The 22,700-nt window shown below is 38.5% G+C and overlaps 1 protein-coding gene across 11 annotated transcripts in view; it reads right to left on the bottom strand.

The window, feature by feature from the left end:
- Positions 1-22,700, bottom strand: part of adgrb2 (adhesion G protein-coupled receptor B2) — a 771,897-nt gene that overhangs the window by 324,552 nt on the left and 424,645 nt on the right. For all 11 annotated transcript variants that reach the window (XM_061982439.1, XM_061982435.1, XM_061982437.2 and 8 more), the window contains 2 exons: positions 9,684-9,771; positions 5,879-5,981 (listed from right to left, as the gene is read on the bottom strand). In XM_061982439.1, coding sequence (XP_061838423.1) covers positions 5,879-5,981; positions 9,684-9,771 — 191 coding nt within the window. The remainder of the gene's footprint in view (positions 1-5,878; positions 5,982-9,683; positions 9,772-22,700) is intronic.

The raw sequence follows: 22,700 nt of genomic DNA, 5'->3' as shown, positions 1-22,700 counted from the left end.
TTTATGTAGCCTGCCACTTGATTTATGTGGCCCGCCACATCATTTCTGTCACCTGCTGCATTATTTTTTGTTATATGCCGAATTCATTTCTGCGGCCCGCCACATCATTTATGTGGCCTGCTGTGTCATTTAAAGTGGCCCGCTGGATCATTTTTATGGCCCGTCATTTTATATTTATGTGGCTCGCTGCTTATATTTACGTGGCCCACTAAATCACTTTATATTACCGGCCGCGTCACTTACTATATTTACTATATAATTTTACATGGACCGCCAATTCATTTTATGTGGCCTCCAATTCATTTTCTGATATGGTGCGTTCATTTACATGGCCCGCTGCACCTTATCAAGAGACTCTCTGCATTATTTTACGTGGCCTGCCACAACATTTTAAGTGGCCTACCAGATCATATTATGTGATACGCAACATAATTTTATGTCAAATGCAACATAATTTTATGTGGCCCGCCAGATCAATTTACAGTTCGTGGCCCACGATATAATTTAATTTGGCCCGCCACAATATTTTACATGGCCTGCAATTCATTATGTGATATGGCGCAATAATTAATGTGGCCCGCTGCACCTTTTCAAATGGCCCTCTGCATCATTTTATGTCCTATGTCGCCTAATTTAATGTGGGCTGCCGAATCATTTTATGTTATACGCCACTTCAATTTAAGTGGCCTGCCACATAATTTATGTGGCCTGCTGTGTCATTTAAAGTGGCCCGCTGGATCATTTGTATGGCCCGCTGTTTATATTTATGTGGCTCGCTGCTTATATTTACGTGGCCCACTAAATCACTTTATATTACCGGCCGCGTCACTTACAGTGGGCCATTACATAATTTACGTGGACCGCCACTTCATTTTAAGTGGCCTCCAATTCATTTTCTGATATGGTGCGTTAATTTACATGGCCCGCTGCACCTTATCAAGTTGCCCTCTGCATTATTTATGTGGCATGCCACATAATTTTGTGGCCTGCCAGATCAGATTATGTGATACGCAACATCATTTTAAGTGGCCCGCCAGATCAATTTACAGTATGTGGCCCACCGTCTGATTTTATTTGGCCCGCCACAATATTTTACATGGCCTGCGATTCATTATGTGATATGGCGCAATAATTCACGTGGCCCGCTGCACCATTTCACATGACCCTCCGCATCATTTTATGTCCTATGTCACCTAATTTAAGTTGGCCAGCCGTTTCCTTTAATGTTATACGCCAATTCAATTTAAGTGGACCACCACATCGTTTTTCATGGCCTGCGATCCATTATGTAATATGGCGCATTATTTTTGTGGCCCGTTGCACCTCTTCAAATAGCCCTCTTTTATGTCATGCGTCGCTTAATTTAAGGTGGCCTGGCGCATCCTTTTATGTGATACACCACTTCATTTATGTGGACCGCCAGATTAATTTATATGGCCTGCTATTCATTGTGATATGGCTCATTCATTTAAGTGGCCTGCTGTACCTTTTCAAATGGCTCTCTGCATCATTTTATGTCATATGTTGCCTAATTTAATGTGGCCTGCCGCATCCTTTTATGTGATATGCGACATCAATTTACGTGGCCCGTCAGATCAATTTATTAGGCCTGCGATTCATTATGTGATATGGCGCATTAATTCATGTGGCCCACTGCACCTTTTCGAATGACCCTCCGCATCATTTTATGTCATGTGTCGCTTAATTTAACGTGGCCTGCAGAATCATTTTATGTGATACGCCACATCATTTTATGTGGCCCGACAGATCAATGTATGTGGCCCACCAGATAAATTTAAGTGGACCGCCAGATCAATTTATATGGCCCGCTGCATCCTTTTATGTGATATGCCACTTCATTTTATGTGGCCCGTCAGATCAATTTATTTGGCCCGCCAGTTTCATTTACATGGCCTGCGATTCATTATGTGATATGGCGCTTTAATTCAGGTGGCCCGCTGCACCTTTTCAAATGTATGTGATATGCTCCAGTAATTTGTGATATGCCGATTTATGTGATATGTTGCATTATTTTAAGTGGCCTCCAAAAATGTTTTATTCGTATATATTCACTGTTTCAGGCGGCCCTATGGGTTTGACACCCCTGATCAAGCTAATGTTGACATTTTCTTTGCCAACATTAGTAGAAAGAACTCAAAAGTAAGCCTCAACGTTTTGACTTAGCTCGATGCTAATTTACATTGGATGTGCCATATACATGCTGCTTATTAGCATTGGCCACTCTACATGGCAATGTGAAGGCCTCCAAATTTGGCGATCAAAACCACAACAAAGATGCACGTAGCAGTGTCAACAGCTGGTGTGTAAAAAAATACAGTACTGCACGTACAGTATAAACACTTTGTAGGACGCAACACAAGACAAGACTGGGACATTTAATGGCAAAGACTACTTCCTGACTATGGGCAAACTGAAATGAAGAGACTCAGCTCAGATACAACAACTGGACAACACATGATCAGCCTGGTGCCATATTGTTAGATAAACACATTTAAACATTTATTACCACATCAACACACCCAAAAGTATCAAAAATGAGTACCTGGAATTGGTACCGTATCAGTTCAAATGTGAAAGGTGCCAATCCCTAATTAGGACATAAAAAACTTTTTCCACTTCCTGTATCGGAGCCTTGAGAACGATATCAATCCGATACGATATCAGCACAAATTCTAGCACTTACTTCCATTATTTCCTACTGTGGTATGTTGGAAAAGGCTTGACCCAGTGAAATGACCCGGAGAACACTGGTAGGCGACCCCTTTGACAGACTTGTGCAGTCTTTACACTGAAGTGGAGTGGCAATTTTTTTGTTTTTTAGCGACACCTAGTGTCCAGGATAATTCGTTAAGTTAATCAGCAAGTTTATCTGACACCATGTCAGCACCAATCATACATACTTTATTTTGTATGTTAAAAAGTGAATATAAAAAAATATTACTATTTATTATTAACCATCTGGAATACTGTCTAAGTTAAAGTGGAGTGGTAATTTAATTTTTTCAAAATAATTCATTACGTTGGACGACACGGACACGTTTGTTACTGGATACTCTCAAATACTGCCTTGGAGACTTTGTAACTAATTATTTGATGATTGTTTATATGGACAATGGTGCTGCTTTACACTGCAACGAGGGACACGATTACCTTTGTCAAGCTTGCGTGCTACTTTGCGCTTAGCTGTTGTGTAGCTGCCGCGTTTACCTTTTGTACAAAACCCAAAACCGTTGAAGTTGGCACATTGTGTAATTCGTAAATACAAACATAATACAATGATTTGCAAATTATTTTCAACTCAAATTGAACTGAATAGACTGCAAAGACAAGATATTTGATGTTCACACTGAGAAACTTCATTGTTTTTTGCAAATAATCATTAACTTAGAATTTAACACATTGCAAAAAAGTTGTCAAAGGAGCATTTTTACCAGTGTGTTACATGGCCTTTCCTTTTAATAACACTCAGTAAACGTTTGGGAACTGAGGAGACACATTTTTGAAGCTTCTCAGGTGGAATTCTTTCCCATTCTTGCTTGATGTACAGCTTAAGTTGTTCAACAGTCCGGGGGTCTCCGTTGTGGTATTTTAGGCTTCATAATGCGCCACACATTTTCAATGGGAGACAGGTCTGGACTAGAGGCAGGCCAGTCTAGTACCCGCACTCTTTTACTATGAAGCCATGGTGTTGTAACATGTGGCTTGGCATTGTCTTGCTAAAATAAGCAGGGGCGTCCATGATAACGTTGCTTGGATGGCAACATATGTTGCTCCGAAACCTGTATGTACCTTTCAGCATTAATGGCGCCTTCACAGATGTGTAAGTTACCCATGTCTTGGGCACTAATACACCCCCATACCATCACAGATGCTGGCTTTTACACTTTGCGCCTATAACAATCCCGATGGTTCTTTTCCTCTTTGGTCCGGAGGACACGACGTCCACAGTTTCCAAAAAACAATTTGAAATGTGGACTCGTCAGACCACAGAACACTTTTCCACTTTGCATCAGTCCATCTTAGATGAGCTCGGGCCCAGCGAAGCCGGCGGCGTTTCTGGGTGTTGTTGATAAATGGCTTTGGCTTTGCATAGTAGAGTTTTAACTTGCTTTTACATATGTAGCGACAAACTGTAGTTACTGACAATGGTTTTCTGAAGTGTTACTGAGCCCATGTGGTGATATCCTTCACACACTGATGTCCCTTTTTGATGCAGTACAGCCTGAGGGATCGAAGGTCACAGGCTTAGCTGCATACGTGCAGTGATTTATCCAGATTCTCTGAACCTTTTGATGATATTACAGACCGTAGATGGTGAAATCCCTAAATTCCTTGCAATAGCTCGTTGAGAAATGTTGTTCTTAAACTGTTCAACAGTTTGCTCACGCATTTGTTGACAAAGTAGTGACCATCGCCCCGTCCTTGTTTGTGGATGGAAGCTGCTTTTATACCCAATCATGGCACCCACCTGTTCCCAATTTGCCCGTTCACCTGTGGGATGTTCCAAATAAGTGTGTTCTGTTACAACTATAAGTTGTAAACTCTTGTTGTTGAAATGTGTTGTGATTAAATAAGCTTGTTATGTAATTAACATTACATGTGTATTTGTCGCCATCATGTGGTCATGGCAGTTACTACATCATTGAGAAGTGTGTATTTTGAATCAAACTTTATTGACCGGAAGTTGCATAAGTCAAGCAGAGAAATCTATGGTGCCAGCACGTACTTGATGGTGGTTATTTTCGAAGAAATACTGCATATATCTTTTGTTTAAGGTTGCATCGCCGGTATGTATCATAAGTTGAACTTTGAAACTTGGTTTTTGTCTAAAATATTTCGAGCTAAATTTATGATTTTTGATGTATGATCTTTGCCATACTCATTAGCAATAATTTGCGATGTCATCTAAGATGGCGTCATAGTACAAATTCACTTTGTTTACCTTCTCATGCCTTTTAAGGTAGCATTACAGCATATATATGATACATTTGCATAACATATGTATATATTGACTGTATTGTTTGTCTTTTTAGTTTCACCCTTTTGAATGTCAACAAACCTGCTGACAACGCTCATCGGTCTCCAGAGTCGTGACGTAAGAAAGGTGTTAAACAGCCCTTGCATCAGACATGCACCCCTAACGGCACAAAGTGTTTGATGAGCATTCCTCAACTTCCTCACTCTTTTTTGCCACTTGTGCCAGCTTTTTTGAAACATGTTGCAGGCATCAAATTCCAAATCAGCTAATAAATGCAAATAATTAAAACGTTTTCCAGTTGGAACGTTAAGTATCTTGTCTTTGCAGTCTATTCAATTGAATATAAGTTGAAAAGGATTTGCAAATCATTGTATTCTGTTTTTATTTACCATTTACACAACGTGACAACTTCACTGGTTTTGGGTTTTGTAGAGGAAAAGGAGCAATTTTGTGTGCTTAACGGAGGACATTAGGGATTCTGCACGTGCTAATTGTTAGTTAAGTTAAGTATTATTTCCGCACTCCTCGGCGTCAAAGCCTGTCATTGGAGGTAGGCGGCCCTCTGAGGCTGCAGCCTGAGTCGTTTATAATAACACACTTCCATGCAATATAAAGTCAATAGGCGCCGAGAGGCCGGGCAATATAAGCAAGTCAAAAAGGTCTGCGTTTATTCAGGCTGTACACGCTGGCGCTTTATAGCATGCAGCATTTCCTCCGCTCGCTCAGCTCAGCAAACATATCGGCGGGGAGTATTCATATGAATAAAAAAAAATAAAAAGTCAGAAAGTGTTTTTTGGCCTGAGTTGTAAAAAAAAAAAAATGTACTAAAAGTTGACGACATTTGAAATTGGGAAGTCAAATAAAGAGATTTCAACTTACGTTGAAAAGCGTGGCGAGCTCCACCACCACCACGGGATCCCTGGGCTGCAGCTCGGGTCGGATCGTCACCGTCAGGATCTTGGAGTTGATGACGGCCGGTTGGCTGCGGAGTAGATGCAGATGCAAACTTTGAGGCGAAAGGAGCTAAAACAATAACCAACCGGGGAGAGATTATTGGGAACAGAAAGAAACTGGTCTTTTTGTCAGGCGTGTGCTGCAGGACATGTTGGACACCTTACAGCGGTGTTTTTTTAACCTTTTTTGAGCCAAGGCACATTTTTTGCGTTGAAAAAATTCGGAGGCACACCACCAGCAGAAATCATTAAAAAATGAAACTCAGTTGACAGTAAAAAGTTGTTGGATATGACTTTAAACCATAACCAAGCATGCATCACTATAGCTCTTGTCTCAAAGTAGGTGTACTGTCACCACCTGTCACATCACGCCCTGACTTATTTGGACATTTTTGCTGTTTTCCTGTGTGTAATGTTTTAGTTCTTGTCTTGCGCTCCTATTTTGGTGGCTTTTTCTCTTTTTTTTGGTATTTTTCTGTAGCAGTTTCATGTCTTCCTTGACCGCTATTCCCCACACCTGCTTTGTTTTAGCAATCAAGAATATTTCAGTTGTTTTTATCCTTCTTTGTGTGGACATTGTTGATTGTCATGTCATGTTCGGATGTACTTTGTGGACGCCGTCTTTGCTCCACAGTAAGTCTTGGCTGTCGTCCAGCATTCTGTTTTTGTTTACTTTGTAGCCAGTTCAGTTTTAGTTTCATTCTGCATAGTCTTCCCTAAGCTTCGATGCCTTTTCTTAGGGGCACTCACCTTTTGTTTATTTTTGGTTTAAGTATTAGATACCTTTTTACCTGCACACTGCCTCCCGCTGTTTCCGACATCTACAAAGCAATTAGCTACCTGCTGCCACCTACTAATATGGGAGAGTATAACATGGTAAGTCTGCCGATGTCCAGACAGTACAGACACTCAACAATGGCACATTATTTGCGGATTATAATTACTGGTTTGCAAAAAATATTTTCAACCCAAATAGGTGAAATTAGTGGTTGAAAAACACTGCCTTACAAGACTGTACTTCATGGGTGTCAAACTCTGGGGGGGCGCGGTTTGGAGGTAGCGGGGGTGTATATTGTAGCATCCCGGTGTTGTGCCGGATAATGCACCCCCGGCGTAGAATGCACCCCCTGACGGGAGTGTTATATCAACTAAAGCCCACACTTAAAGTTTCCACGTGCAAGATTGAATCTATTTAAAAAAGTTATTTAATAAGAAGCTAAAAGTGCAAAAACAATAATGTTCGTGTTGGAGGAGTTGTGAATGAATGAAATATGAAATCTGTGCTGCAGTCTGCAGGTGTACCTAATGTTGTGGCCCGGCAGTGACTGCAGCATGGATTTCATATTTCATTCATTCACAACTCCTCCAACACGAACATTATTGTTTTTGCACTCAGAGTTTGACATCCATGAAGTACAGTCTTGTAAGGCAGTGTTTTTCAACCACTGTGCCGGATGGGTGGAGGATTTTGATTCATTATTATTTTGTGAGCAATGACGGTTAAAAAAAAAAAAAGTCCAACTAAAATTCTCAAGGATCTAAAAAGCCCACACTTCTAAAAGTGTCAAAAAAGCCATACATTATATTTTTAAACTTTTTGAGTTTTGAGTTGAGTTTGAGTTTATTTCGAACATGCAAGTATACAACATGATACATCACAATCTCCAGTTTCTCTTTTCAACATGTTCGAAAAGGAGTAGGAAGAAGCAGAGCTTATTTAATCCTACCCCTTTTCTTTTACATAACAGTTGCTAAAACTTTTGTTCACTTCCTGTTCTCAATTTATTCACAATATACCCCATAAGTAATCACAATAAAATAAGTAAATAAATAATAATTGGTGAAGTAAGTTACATTTCATATGTTGAAATAAGTAAGATTATTTTGTGAGTGAAAGAATGAAAGAATGGATGAGTTAAATATGAAAGAATGGATGAGTTAAATACTTTTAACCAATACATTTTTCGATCAACATCATCCGTCCATTATATGCTTTTTTTTATTTAAATGTTTTTCTTTGTTGTATGCTTTATTTGTCACAGAAAACTTAGTATTTTACGGCAAACCCAAGATTTGCAATATTTATTATGGATTTTGATAAATTATACTTTTTTAAGCAATGAAAAAATCCAACTAAAATGCTCAAGGATCTAAAAGGGCTCCACTCTTAAAAGTGTTAAAAAAGTCATACATTATTTTTTTAACTTTCAACCCATTAATCTTTAGATCAACATTAGATCTATCCATCCATTATACCTATTCTTTTTTAAATGTTTTTCTTTGTTGTATGCCTTTTTGTCACAGAAAACTTAGTTTTTTACGGCAAACACAAAATATGCAATATTTTCCCCAAAAAAATATTTTAAATTGGACTATTTGATGTGAAGTAATTGGAGCCTTAAATAGGTCAAAAATTCATTATTATTTTTTGAGCAATGAAAAAATCTAACTAAAATTCTCAAGCATCTAAAAGGCCACGACTCTTAAAAGTGTTTAAAAAAAAAGTCATACATTATTATTTTTTACGTTGTTTTTTTTGGCAAACACAAAATATGCAATATTTTCACCAAAAACATATTTTAAATTGGAGTATTTTAATGTGAAGTAATTGGAGCCCTAAAAAGGTCAATAATTCAAAACGTTGATTTTGATACATTATTATTTTTTGTGCAATGACAGTTAAAAAAATCCAACTGAAATTCTCAAGGACCTAAAAGGGCTCCACTCACTAAAAGTGTTAAAAATAAGTCATATGTTATTTTTTTTTTACTTTCAACCCATTAATCTTTAGATCAACATTAGATCTATCCATCCATTATACCTATTCTTTTTTAAATGTTTTTTTTTATTGTATGCCTTTTTTGTCACAGAAAACTTCGTTTTTCCCCCAAAAAATATTTTAAATTGGACTATTTGATGTGAAATAATTGGAGCCTTAAATAGGTAAAAAATTCATAACAAAGATTTTGATCCATTATTTTTTTTTGAGCAATGAAAAAATCAAAACTAACGACTCTTAAAAGTGTTTACAAAAAAGTCATATATATATTTTTTTACTTTCAACCATACATCTTTCATCAATTCATTATACTTTTTTTTAGTAAAACAATGTTTATGTGTTGTGTGCCCCTTTGACAAAGAACACATAATATATTCAATTTTAAAAGTCCCACACTTAAAAAAAAAACCGCATCATTGTACTTTTTTCTTTCTTTTTTTTAAATGTTTTTCTTTGTCGTATGCCCTTTTTGTCACAGACAACAAGTTTTTTGATGGCAAACACAAAACCTGCACTATTTTGTCCAAAAAATAAAGATTTCGATACATGATTATTTTTTGAACAATGCCAGCTGTAAAGTAAAAGACAGTAGGCAGTTTTTGTGTTATTAAAGTCAACATTGCAACTTTTTCTCCTTATGCTTTTGTCTTTAGAATAAAACAGCCACAGATGGACACCTCCTACCTGGGGAAATGCAGTTCCCCCCCCCCCTAGATCCAAAACATCGGTGTGATTATTAGGCTGACGCGAGGAATTGGGCGACGACATCATAGGAGACAAGAGCGAGCGGGAAGGGATGGTATGGAAGAAGAAGTGAGAGAAGAAAAGGCACAGAAATAGAAAAAGTAGCGAGGGAGGGAGAATGTGATGAAGTTTTCAAAGAGAATACCAAATAAAAAAACAAGTATAGGTAGCTGGCAAGGAGCCGAGACTTCCAAAGAGCGTTCCTCACCTTGGTGGCGGCAAAATGGCGCCCAAGGTTCGATACAAGATGGCGCCGATGACGTAGTACATGGTCGCCTCCGAGTCCGTCTCCGCCTCTGAAACACAACACATCCACCGCCTGTTAGCCTCCAATATCACTCCTTGTCAGGGCCCTCCTAGAAAAGGAGACAAGACCTTATTTTCCAGACTATAAGGCGCACTTAAAATCATTTTTTTCCCTCAAAAATCGACAGTGTGCCTTATAGCTAATGTACGGAATAATTATGGTTGTGCTTACCGACCTCGAAGCAATATTATTTGGTACATGGTGTCATGATAAGTGTGACGGCAGATGGCAGTCAAACATAAGAGATACATGTAGACTGCAATATGACTCAAGTAAACAAGGCCAAAATTTTATATGTTCCATTGAAAATATAGAACATTACACACGGCGCTCAAAAATCTATCAAACATGTTTTAGTAGGACTTTGGTAAGCTATGAAGCTGCACCGCTTGATGGATTGTTGGCGCGTTAAACATAGGAGTATTATTATGGTGTGTGTATAAATGATAAATGGGTTGTACTTGTATAGCGCTTTTCTACCTTCAAGGTACTCAAAGCGCTTTGACACTACTTCCACATTTACCCATTCACACACACATTCACACACTGATGGAGGGAGCTGCCATGCAAGGCGCTACCAGCACCCATCAGGAGCAAGGGTGAAGTGTCTTGCTCAGGACACAACGGACATGACGAGGTTGGTACTAGGTGGGGATTGAACCAGGGACCCTCGGGTCGCGCACGGCCACTCTACCACTGCGCCACGCCGTCCCCTTGTGTTCCCCATAAGGTAAGAGTGGAGGGGGGGCGTGGCCTGCGGGCCTGCCGCGGAACGGGGTGTGCAAGGACCGGCCTCGAAGACAGCGACAGGTGAGTGGATGGCCCAGGCGGGCCTTGTTATCTAATCACCTGTCGCCTCTATTAGCAGCAGCCGGCACGAGACACGGAGTTGGAGTTGGAGGTGCTGATGAGCAGACACAGGAGGAAAAGACATTGTGCTGGAAACTATTGATTTTTATGAAAATAAAACAGTGTTATACCCTGAATTCCGGGCTCTCCTGGCAGTGTGTGGTGGTCCGAAGAACCCACTAGAGGGCAACCTCTACTGCATAAGTCCTGAAAATTTGCACGCGTCTGCCTTTGTAGTCCTTGCCGACACCGTAGTCGATAAGCTTCTTCTTTTTCTTTATCTTCTTGTTATGTTGCCATTTCTAATATAAAGTAGTGTAAAGTTCTTTTGGACAAGTTGCCTCACTGCAGGGGCTGCAGTGTCCTTCCATTTAGTAGAGTGCCGTTCAGTCGTCCAGCCGTCCATAGCGTTTCTACTCGTATGAATTCTTCATTCATCGCTCCAAGCAACGTTTGTCAGTTTTACAATATAACTAAAACTATTCATACTTACTAAAGATGTCTGTAGGAGTGTTTTCATGCGTATTTGTTTGGCAATCACAATAGAACGAAGCTTGCGCCGTTAGGATTAGCTAATAATACTTTACTACTGTTACCCGATGTGGCCCTTGGCAAAGGCCTAGTACCTGACTGTCCCCTAGCCAGGGATACGGTGAAAACCTCAACGGCGGAGCAGGCGGAAGACGGTAGATTTAAGAACTACCACGACGGCTGCGATGGCGAAGAAGGCTGCAGCAGAAAAGGGTCCCCAGTCGTCTTGGGCTCCATGCCACTGGACCCTGACCCGATTCTGTCAAGGATCGTGTGGTGACTGTCTGTGCACCAGTCTCCCCACGTAAAACTAAGTCACGCACAGGCATCCTCCATAAAGGGATACCCCCCTTCCAGGAGGATCGTCATACTCCTTCGAGTGACCGCTGATGATAATGATTATTAACTTACAACGACATTATTTTTGTATTATTCCAGTTTCACAAATTCCTCAGTAAATCCACCAAAACGTCACTGTGGAATTATTGAGTCTGTTTAGCTGATTGGAGAGCTAGCTTCCACAGCTAGTGGGTCCACGACGATGACTTCTGTTTTGTTTGATCAGCCGTTTTACTGCCTTGTTAAATAAACATTTATCAAATAAATAACCACTACTAGTGAAGTGGCATACTAGTGGCTCCATCTAGTGGTACGACAAAGACTCACTAAAATATTCACACACAGTGTTGCTGTTCAAACTGTGCGTCATGTTGCCAAAACCTCTGCCATGTTTTTTTTAATGAATACTTGGGCTTACTACGCTACTGTGTAGGGATGTCCGATAATGGCTTTTTGCCGATATCCGATATTGTCCAACTCTTTAATTACCGATACCGATATCAACCGATATATACAGTCGTGGTATTAACACATTATTATGCCTAATTTGGACAACCAGGTATGGTGAAGATAAGGTGCTTTTAAACATTTTTTATAAAATAAAATAAGATAAATAAATTAAAAACATTTTCTTGAATAAAAAAGAAAGTAAAACAATATAAAAACAGTTACATAGAAACTAGTAATTAATGAACATGAGTAAAATGAAGTGTTAAAGGTTAGTACTATTAGTGGACCAGCAGCACGCACAATCATGTGTGCTTACGGACTGTATCCCTTGCAGACTGTATTGATATATATTGATATATAATGTAGGAACCACAATATTAATAACAGAAAGAAACAACCCTTTTGTGTGAATGAGTGTAAATGGGGGAGGGAGGTTTTTTGGGGTTGGTGCACTAATTGTAAGTGTATCTTGTGTTTTTTATGTTGATTTAATTTTAAAAAAAAAATAAAAAAAATATATTAAAAAAAAGTTATACTGATAATAAAAAAACGATACCGATAATTTCTGATATTACATTTTAACGCTTAACTACTGTGTTTTAGTGGTTAGAGCAGGAGTCGGGAACCTTTTTGGCTGAGAAAGCCATGAAAGCCAAATAGGGTTGTTTCTTTCTGTTATTAATATTGTGGTTCCTACATTATATATCAATATATATCAATACAGTCTGCAAGGGATACAGTCCGTAAGCACACATGATTGTGCGTGCTGCTGGTCCACTAATAGTACTAACCTTTAACAGTTCATTTTACTCATGTTCATTAATTACTAGTTTCTATGTAACTGTTTTTATATTGTTTTACTTTCTTTTTTATTCAAGAAAATGTTTTTAATTTATTTATCTTCCATCCATCCATTTTATTTTATTAATTTTTTTTAAAAGTAGCTTATCTTCACCATACCTGGTTGTCCAAATTAGGCATAATAATGTGTTAATACCACGACTGTATATATCGGTATCGGTTGATATCGGTATCGGTAATTAAAGAGTTGGACAATATCGGCAAAAAGCCATTATCGGACATCCCTACACAGTAGCGTAGTAAGCCCATGTATTCATAAAAAAAAAAACATGGCAGAGGTTTTGGCAACATGACACACAGTTCAAACAGCAACACTGTGTGTGAATATTTCAGTGAGTCTTTGTCGTACCACTAGATGGAGCCACTAGTATGCCACTTCACTAGTAGTGGTTATTTATTTGATAAATGTTTATTTAACAAGGCAGTAAAACGGCTGATCAAACAAAACAGAAGTCATCGTCATGGACCCACTAGCTGTGGAAGCTAGCTCTCCAATCAGCTAAACAGACTCAATAATTCCACAATGACGTTTTGGTGGATTTACTGAGGAATTTGTGAAACTGGAATAATACAAAAAGAATGTCGTAAGTTAATAATCATCATTTCCGTGAGAGCCATATAGTGTTTTAACACTGAATACAACTAAATGCATCCATTTTTAAGTAAGACCAACATTTTTAGAGTAAATTAAGTCTCTTATTCTGTTTAATAACATTGTTATTCTGAAGCTAACCAATAATAAATCAAATACTTCTTACCATTGATGCCGACTTCTTGAACATGTGCGGTAGAAAACGGACGGATGGATTAAAACGCATGAGAATGTTTTATATTTTGAACGTTATTTTTATTGATTACCAGCGGAATTATTCATTACTTATCGTGTCACGCAAAGTCAGCTAAGATTTATCTGAGAGCCAGATGCAGTCATCAAGCGAGTTTTTAAAGCGACAGGGAAAATTACAAGGACAATACTCCCAGAGATGAGTGCCATGTACACAACATCCTGAAGGACAGATACCACCCAGCACATGGCCTCTTCAACCTGCTACCCTCTGGAAGGAGGTATAGATGGATTTGCGCCAGGACCACCAGAATGTCTCACAGTCTGTATCCCCAGGCTGTGAGACTGCTAAATGAACAGCCTGCCCCTTTGCTGCCATCTTATTACCTCACTCTTCACCACCTCAATAATTGTGCTCTGGACATTGCATTGCTGCAACATCAACGTTACACCCATCAGACATCCGACTGTTCCCACCCCCACGTCCCTCCTATCGCCATCTTCCTGACAATGCTAAAATGTAAACTATTGTCAACCTGCACATCAATGCAGTTGTTATGCCGCCGGACAAAGCTCAAACAAAATGTCGTTGTTCATGTATGACTTAAGTGTTATTATGACAATGACAATAAAGGAATTGATTGATTGATTGATTGATTGACAAAAGAGCCACATCTGGCTCGCGAGCCATAGGTTCCCTACAACCTGGGTTAGAGTGTCCGCCCTGAAATGTGTAGGTTGTGAGTAGAGATATTATCGGCCGATAAATAAAATATCGGAAATTATCGGTATGGTTTTTTTTTTTTATCGGTATCGTTTTTTTTTATTATCGGTATCGTTTTTTTTTAAATTTTATTAAATCAACATAAAAAACACAAGATACACTTACAATTAGTGCACCAACCCAAAAAACCTCCCTCCCCGATTTACACTCATTCACACAAAAGGGTTGTTTCTTTCTGTTATTACAATCCCCGTTTCCATATGAGTTGGGAAATTGTGTTAGATGTAAATATAAACGGAATACAATGATTTGCAAATCCTTTTCAAGCCATATTCAATTGAATGCACTACAAAGACAAGATATTTGATGTTCAAACTCTTAAACTTCTTTTTTTTTTTGCAAATAATAATTCACTTAGAATTTCATGGCTGCAACAAGCATTTTTACCAGTGTGTTACATGGCCTTTTCTTTTAACAACACTCAGTAAACGTTTGGGAACTGAAGAGACACATTTTTTAAGCTTCTCAGGTGGAATTCTTTCCCATTCTTGCTTGATGTACAGCTTAAGTTGTTCAACAGTCCGGGGATCTCCTTTGTGCTATTTTAGGCTTCATAATGCACCACACATTTTCAATGGGAGACAGGTCTGGACTACTGGCAGGCCAGTCTAGTACCCGCACTCTTTTACTATGAAGCCACGTTGATGTAACACGTGGCTTGGCATTGTCTTGCTGAAATAAGCAGGGGCGTCCATGCTAACGTTGCTTGGATGGCAACATATGTTGCTCCAAAACCTGTATGTACCTTTCAGCATTAATGGCGCCTTCACAGATGTGTAAGTTACCCATGTCTTGGGCACTAATACACCCCCATACCATCACACATGCTGGCTTCTCAACTTTGCGCCTACAACAATCCGGATGGTTCTTTTCCTTTTTGGTCCGGAGGACACGACGTCCACAGTTTCCAAAAACAATTTGAAATATGGACTCTTCAAACCACAGAACACTTTTCCACTTTGTATCAGTCCATCTTAGATGAGCTCAGGCCCAGCCAAGCCGACGGCTCCTGGGTGTTGTTGATAAACGGTTTCTCGCCTTGCATAGGAGAGTTTTAACTCACACTTACAGATGTAGCGACCAACTGTAGTTACTGACAGTGGGTTTCTGAAGTGTTCCTGAGCCCATGTGGTGATATCCTTTACGCACTGATGTTGCTTGTTGATGCAGTACAGCCTGAGGGATCAAAGGTCACGGGCTTAGCTGCTTACGTGCAGTGATTTCTCTAGGTTCTCTGAACCCTTTGATGATATTACGGACCGTAGATGGTGAAATCCCTAAATTCCTTGCAATAGCTGGTTGAGAAAGGTTTTTCTTAAACTGTTCAACAATTTGCTCACGCATTTGTTGACAAAGTGGTGACCCTCGCCCCATCCTTGTTTGTGAATGACTGAGCATTTCATGGAATCTACTTTTATACCCAATCATGGCACCCACCTGTTCCCAATTTGCCTGTTCACCTGTGGGATGTTCCAAATAAGTGTTTGATGAGCATTCCTCAACTTTATCAGTATTTATTGCCACCTTTCCCAACTTCTTTGTCACGTGTTGCTGGCATCAAATTCTAAAGTTAATGATTATTTGCAAAAAATAAAATGTTTATGAGTTTGAACATCAAATATGTTGTCTTTGTAGCATATTCAACTGAATATGGGTTGAAAATGATTTGCAAATCATTGTATTCAGTTTATATTTACATCTAACACAATTTCCCAACTCATATGGAAACGGGGTTTGTAATATTCTGGTTCCTACATTATATATCAATATATATCAATACAATCTGCAGGAATACAGTCCGTAAGCACACATGATTGTGTGTGCTGCTGGTCCACTAATAGTACTATTAGTTATTATTACTACTTCTATGTAACTGTTTTTATATTGTTTTACTTTCTTTTTTATTCAAGAAAATGTTTTTAATTTATTTATCTTATTTTATTTTATTCATTTTTTTTTAAAAAGGACCTCATCTTCACCATACCTGGTTGTCCAAATTAGGCAGAGGTGGGTAGTAACGCGCTACATTTACTCCGTTACATCTACTTGAGTAACTTTTGGGATAAATTGTACTTCTAAGAGTAGTTTTAATGCAACATACTTTTACTTTTACTTAAGTATATTTATAGAGAAGGAACGCTACTTTTACTCCGCTACTTTTATCTACATTCAGCTCGCTACTCGCTACTAATTTTTATCGATCTGTTAATGCACGCTTTGTTTGTTTTGGTCTGTCAGACAGACCTTCAAAGTGCCTGCGTTTCAACAAATACAGTCACTGGTGACGTTCACTCCGTTCCACCAATCAGATGCAGTCACTGGTGACGTTGGACCAATCAAACAGAGCCAGGTGGTCACATGACCTGACTTAAACAAGTTGAAAAACTTATTGGGGTGTTACCATTTAGTGGTCAATTGTACGGAATGTGTACTGTACTGTGCAATCTAATAATAAAAGTTCCAATCAATCAATCAAAAGTGTGAAGGAAAAAATATACTTTTTTTATTTCAACCGTACATCCTGTCAAAAGCCTCAAGACTGACCGCACATGAGGACGTTCCTGTCTTCACAATAAAAGTGCCGCTCCATCACGCCTGCGCTTTCAAAACAAGAGTCTCCGAAAGCCAGCGCAAACAAGCTACGGAGTTTGACGCCAATATATTTCTTGTAAAGTGTATAAAAACGAATATGGAAGCTGGACAAATAGGATGCCAAAAACCCACCACTTTCATGTGGTATTAGACAGAAAGGAGGAACCTTTCTTCTCCTCCATTTGAAAACGTGGACATTATCATCACTACTGTCTGATTACAATCAATGCAAGTCATCAGAATCAGGTAATACACCAACTTATATTCTAGTCTTCATTAAAGAAAGGAATCTATATGTTAAACATGCATGTATATTCATTAAAACACCTTTAACATGTAAACAAAAACAGCAAAATAAATACATATAAATGATATACTGTATATATCAATGTATATGTATATATATATATATATATATATATATATATATATATATATATATATATATATATATATATATATATATGTCTTAATAAGGTTATCCAAAAAATAGTGCTCGATACCGTAGTAGAGCGCAATATATGTATGTGTAGGGAAAAAAATCACAAGACTATTTCATCTCTACAGGCCTGTTTCATGAGGGGGGTACCCAATCCTGACGATTGAGGGTACCCCCCTCATGAAACAGGCCTGTAGAGATGAAATAGTCTTGTGATTTTTTTCCCCACACATACATATATATATATATATATATATATATATATATATATATATATATATATATATATATAAGAGTGTGTATGTTACTCATCAGTTACTCAGTACTTGAGTAGTTTTTTCACAACATACTTTTTACTTTTACTCAAGTAAATATTTGGGTGACTACTCCTTACTTTTACTTGAGTAATACATCTCTAAAGTAACAGTACTCTTACTTGAGTACAATTTCTGGCTACTCTACCCACCTCTGAAATTAGGCATAATAATGTGTTAATTCCACGACTGTATATATCGGTTGATATCGGTATCGGTAATTAAAGAGTTGGACAATATCGGAATATCGGCAAAAAGCCATTATCGGACATCCCTAGTTGTGAGTCATACCAAAGACTATAAAAATGGGAGCAATTACCTCCCTGCTTGGCACTCGGCATCAAGGGTTGGAATTGGGGGTTAAATCACCAAATATGATTCCCGGGCGCGGCCACCGCTGCTGCTCACTGCTCCCCTCACGTCCCGGGGGGTGATCAAGGGTGATGGGTCAAATGAGGATAATTTCGCCACACCTAGTGTGGCCGTACTTTAACTTTAACTTAATGACGGTGGCGCTTAGAGAGAGAAAAGAGTTATATTACAGACACCATCAAAAGACTTAACAGTTGAAAAACATTCTCTCGTATCAACTTTAATAGCCCTAATTAGATTAAAATATGTCTTAATGGCTGCTGCCTTTTACTTTGTACTCCTATTAATGTTCCACTTAAAAGTACCAAGGTCGGCGCTGCCAAATTGGAAATAATGATCTGATGTCTGCTTAGCTTGAAGTCAAACAACAATTACTCGACAGGAAGGCACCAAACATGGATGCCAAAGGGACAAAAAAAACTAAACAAAAAATAAATTAATTAATATTTATAAGCCTAGTTTAAGAATACTTACTACTAGAGATGTCCGATAATGGCTTTTTTGCCGATATTCCGATATTGTTCAACTCTTAATTACTGATACCGATATCAACCGATACCGATATATATATACAGTGGTGGAATTAACACATTATTATGCCTAATTTTGTTGTGACGCCCCGCTGGATGCATTGAACAATGTAACAAGGTTTTCCAAAATAAATCAACTCAAGTTATGGGAAAAAAATGCCAACATGGCACTGCCATATTTATTATTGAAGTCACAAAGTGCATTATTTTTTTGAACATGCCTCAAAACAGCAGCTTGGAATTTGGGACATGAAGCATGAAGAGGTTGAGGTGAGCGGGAGGGCGGGGTTTAGGAGTAGGGGGTAGCGGGGGGGGGGTGTATATTGTAGCGTCCCGGAAGAGTTAGTGCTGCAAGGGGTTCTGGGTATTTGTTCTGTCGTGTTTATGTTGTTTTACGGTGCGGATGTTCTCCCGAAATGTGTTTGTCATTCTTGTTTGGTGTAGGTTCACAGTGTGGCGCATATTTGTAACAGTGTTAAACTTGTTTATACGGCCACCCTCAGTGTGACCTGTATGGCTGTTGACAAAGTATGCGATTGCATTCACTTGTGTGTGTCATAAATTTTACTTTTTGAAACCGATACCGATAATTTTGAAACAGATACCGATAATTTCCGATATTACATTTTAAAGCATTTATCTCTACTTACTACTTTAGTATTTTCCGGACTACAGAGCGCACCGGTATATAACTTAGACTTAGACTTCCTTTCATTGTCATTCAAATTTGAACTTTACAGCACAGATAAGAACAACATTTTGTTGCATTAGCTCATGGTAGTGCAGGATAAAAGAGCAATAAGGTGCAGATATAAATAAATAGATTACTGTACAGATAAATATATTGCACTTTTGCATATGCATTCACGTTTATGGATGTATGTTATATTGTCTTTATATTCCAGCCAGTTAATCCATTTTTGGGGGGGAATTGAGGGGATTATTTTAATGCGTTAATAAGTCGCACCCACTAAATTTTTGAAGAAAAATAATATTTTCCACATATTAGCCGCACCGGACTATTAGCCGCAGATATATACGTTGTGAAATGACTTATTTAAGCGATATTATCGGCCGATAAGTGCTTTTATCGGTATCGGTTTCAACCTCCCGATTTTCCCGGGAGACTCCCGAATTTCAGTGCCCCTCCCAAAAATCTCCCGGGGCAACCGTTCTCCCAATTTCCACCCGGACAACAATATTGTGGGCGTGCCTTAAAGGCACTGCCTTTAGCGTCCCCTACAACCTGTCATCCCGTCCGCTTTTCCTCCATACAAACAGCGTGTCGGCCCAGTCACATAATATATGCGGCTTTTACACACACATAAGTGAATGCAAGCCATACTTTGTCAACAGCCACACAGGTCACACTGAGGGTGTCCGTATAAACAACTTTAACACTGTTACAAATATGCGCCACGCTGTGAACCCACACCAAACAAGAATGACAAACACATTTCGGGAGAACATCCGCACCGTAACACAACATAAACACAACAGAACAAATACCCAGAACCCCTTGCAGCACTAACTCTTCCGGGACGCTACAATATACACCCCCCGCCCACCTCAACCTTCTCATGCTCTCTAAGGGAGAGCATGTCCCAAATTCCAAGCTGCTGTTTTGAGGCATGTTTAAAAAAAATTAATGCACTTTGTGACTTCAATAATAAATATGGCAGTGCCATGTTGGCATTTTTTTCCATTTATTTATTTTGGAAAACCTTGTTACATTGTTTAATGCATCCAGCGGGGCATCACAACAAAATTAGGCATAATAATGTGTTAATTCCACGACTGTTGATATCGGGATCGGTAATTAAGAGTTGGACAATGTCGGATATCGGCAAAAAAAGCCATTATTGGACATCTCTATATGTTATATTGTCTTTATATTCCAGCGAGTTAATCCATTTTTGGGGGGGAATTGAGGGGATTATTTTAAAGCATTCATAAGCCGCACCCACTAAATTTTAGAGGAAAAATAACATTTTCCACATATTAGCCGCAGATATATACGTTGTGAAATGAGTTATTTATTTTGTAAATGTTTATTTACATACCTTAATTGTTTCCAAACGGTGTCTGTAACACGGCAGTAAAACGTCTGATCAAACAAAACAGAAGTCATCGCCATTTAACCATTAGCTGCGGAGGCTAGCGCTCTAATCAGCTAAACAGACTCAATAACTCCACGGTGACGTTTTGGTGAATTTACTGAGGAATTTGTGAAACTGAAACAATACAAAAATAATGCTATTTTAAGTTACTAATACTGACGCAGACACTCGTAAACGTGTTAGCATGTTAGCTAATGCTAACGACCCAAGCTTCGTTAGATTGTGATAGCCAAACAAATATGCATGAAAACACTCCTACGGACATTGCACATGCAAGGCTTTAGTAAGTCGAATAGTTGTAGTTATATTGTAAAACTGACAAACTTTCCTTGGAGTGATGAATGAAGTAGGAACGCTATGGACGCCTGGAAGACTGGACAACACTCTGCTTTAGTAAGTAGAATAGTTTTAGTTATGCATTTGCTCAATAACTCCAAGGTGACGTTTTGGTGCATTTACGAAACTGTAACAATACAAAAAGAATGTCATTTTAAGTTAATAATACTAACACAGACACTCGTAAACGTGTTAGCATATTAGCCAATGCTAACAACGCTAGCTTCATTACATTACAATAGCATGTACAAATATGCATGAAAACACTCCTACAGACATCACACATGGGACGGTTCAGTAAGTAGAATAGTTTTAGCGTTTCTACTCGTACAGATTCTTCAATCATCACTCCAAGCAACGGTTTGTAAGTTTTACAATATAACTACAACTATTCATACTTACTCAACCGTCCCATGTGTGATGTCTTTAGGAGTGTTTTCATGCATATTTGTACGTACTATCGTGATGCAATCAAGCTAGCATCCTTAGCTAATATGCTAACACGTTTACAAGTGTATGTGTTAGTATTACTAACTTACAATGGTATTCTTTTTGTTTTGTTTCTTTTTCGTAAATTCACCAACACATCACCGTGGAGTTATTGAGTCTGTTTAGTTGGTTGGAGAGCGAGCTTGCGCAGCTAGTGGGTCCATGACGATGACTTCTGTTTTGTTTGATCACCCGTTTTACTGCCGTGTTACAGACACTGATTGGAAACAATTAAGGTCTGTAAATAAAAATTTACAGAATAAATAACTAATTTCACAACCTATATATCTTTGGCTAATTGTCCATTGCGGCTAATGTATGGAAAAACATGTTTTTCTTCTGGAAATTAGTTGTCGCGGCTTATATATGGGTGCACTCTATAGTCCGGAAAATACGATAGTAAGTATTCTTAAACCAGGTTTATGAATATTAATTTTGTTTTTACTTTTATTTTGTTTGATAAGCTGTTTTACTGCCTTGTTAGGCACCATTTGGAAACAATTAACGTATGTAAATAAACATTTACACAATATTTCTGTGTGAATAACACATTTTACAGCATATATATATATATATATATATATATATATATATATATATATATATATATATATATATATATATATATATATATATATATATATACAGTCAAGAAAATAAGTATTTGAACACCCTGCTATTTTGCAAGTTCTCCCACTTAGAAATCATGGAGGGGTCTGAAATTTTCATGGTAGGTGCATGTCCACTGTATGAGAGATAACCTAAAAAGAAAAATCCAGAAATCGCAATCTATGATTTTTTAACAATTTATTTGTGTGATACAGCTGAAAATAAGTATTTGAACACCAACATTAATATTTGGTAGAGTAGCCTTTGTTTGCAATTACAGAGTTCAAATGTTTCCTGTAGTTCTTCACCAGGTTTGCACAGACGACAGGAGGGATTTTGGCCCACTCCTCCACACAGATCTTCTCTAGATCAGTCAGGTTTCTGGGCTGTCGCTGAGTAACACAGACTTTCAGCTCCCTCCAAAGATTTTCAATTGGATTTAGGTCTGGAGACTGGCTAGTCCACTCCAGAACCTTGATATGGTTCTTACAAAGCCACTTCTTGGTTTTCCTGGCTGTG

This window comes from Nerophis lumbriciformis, linkage group LG21 (genome assembly GCF_033978685.3).
Source record: "Nerophis lumbriciformis linkage group LG21, RoL_Nlum_v2.1, whole genome shotgun sequence".
In the NCBI taxonomy this organism is placed as follows: domain Eukaryota; kingdom Metazoa; phylum Chordata; class Actinopteri; order Syngnathiformes; family Syngnathidae; genus Nerophis; species Nerophis lumbriciformis.
Note: the sequence above shows the minus strand (reverse complement) of the source record. Positions and strands in the feature narration are given on the sequence as shown.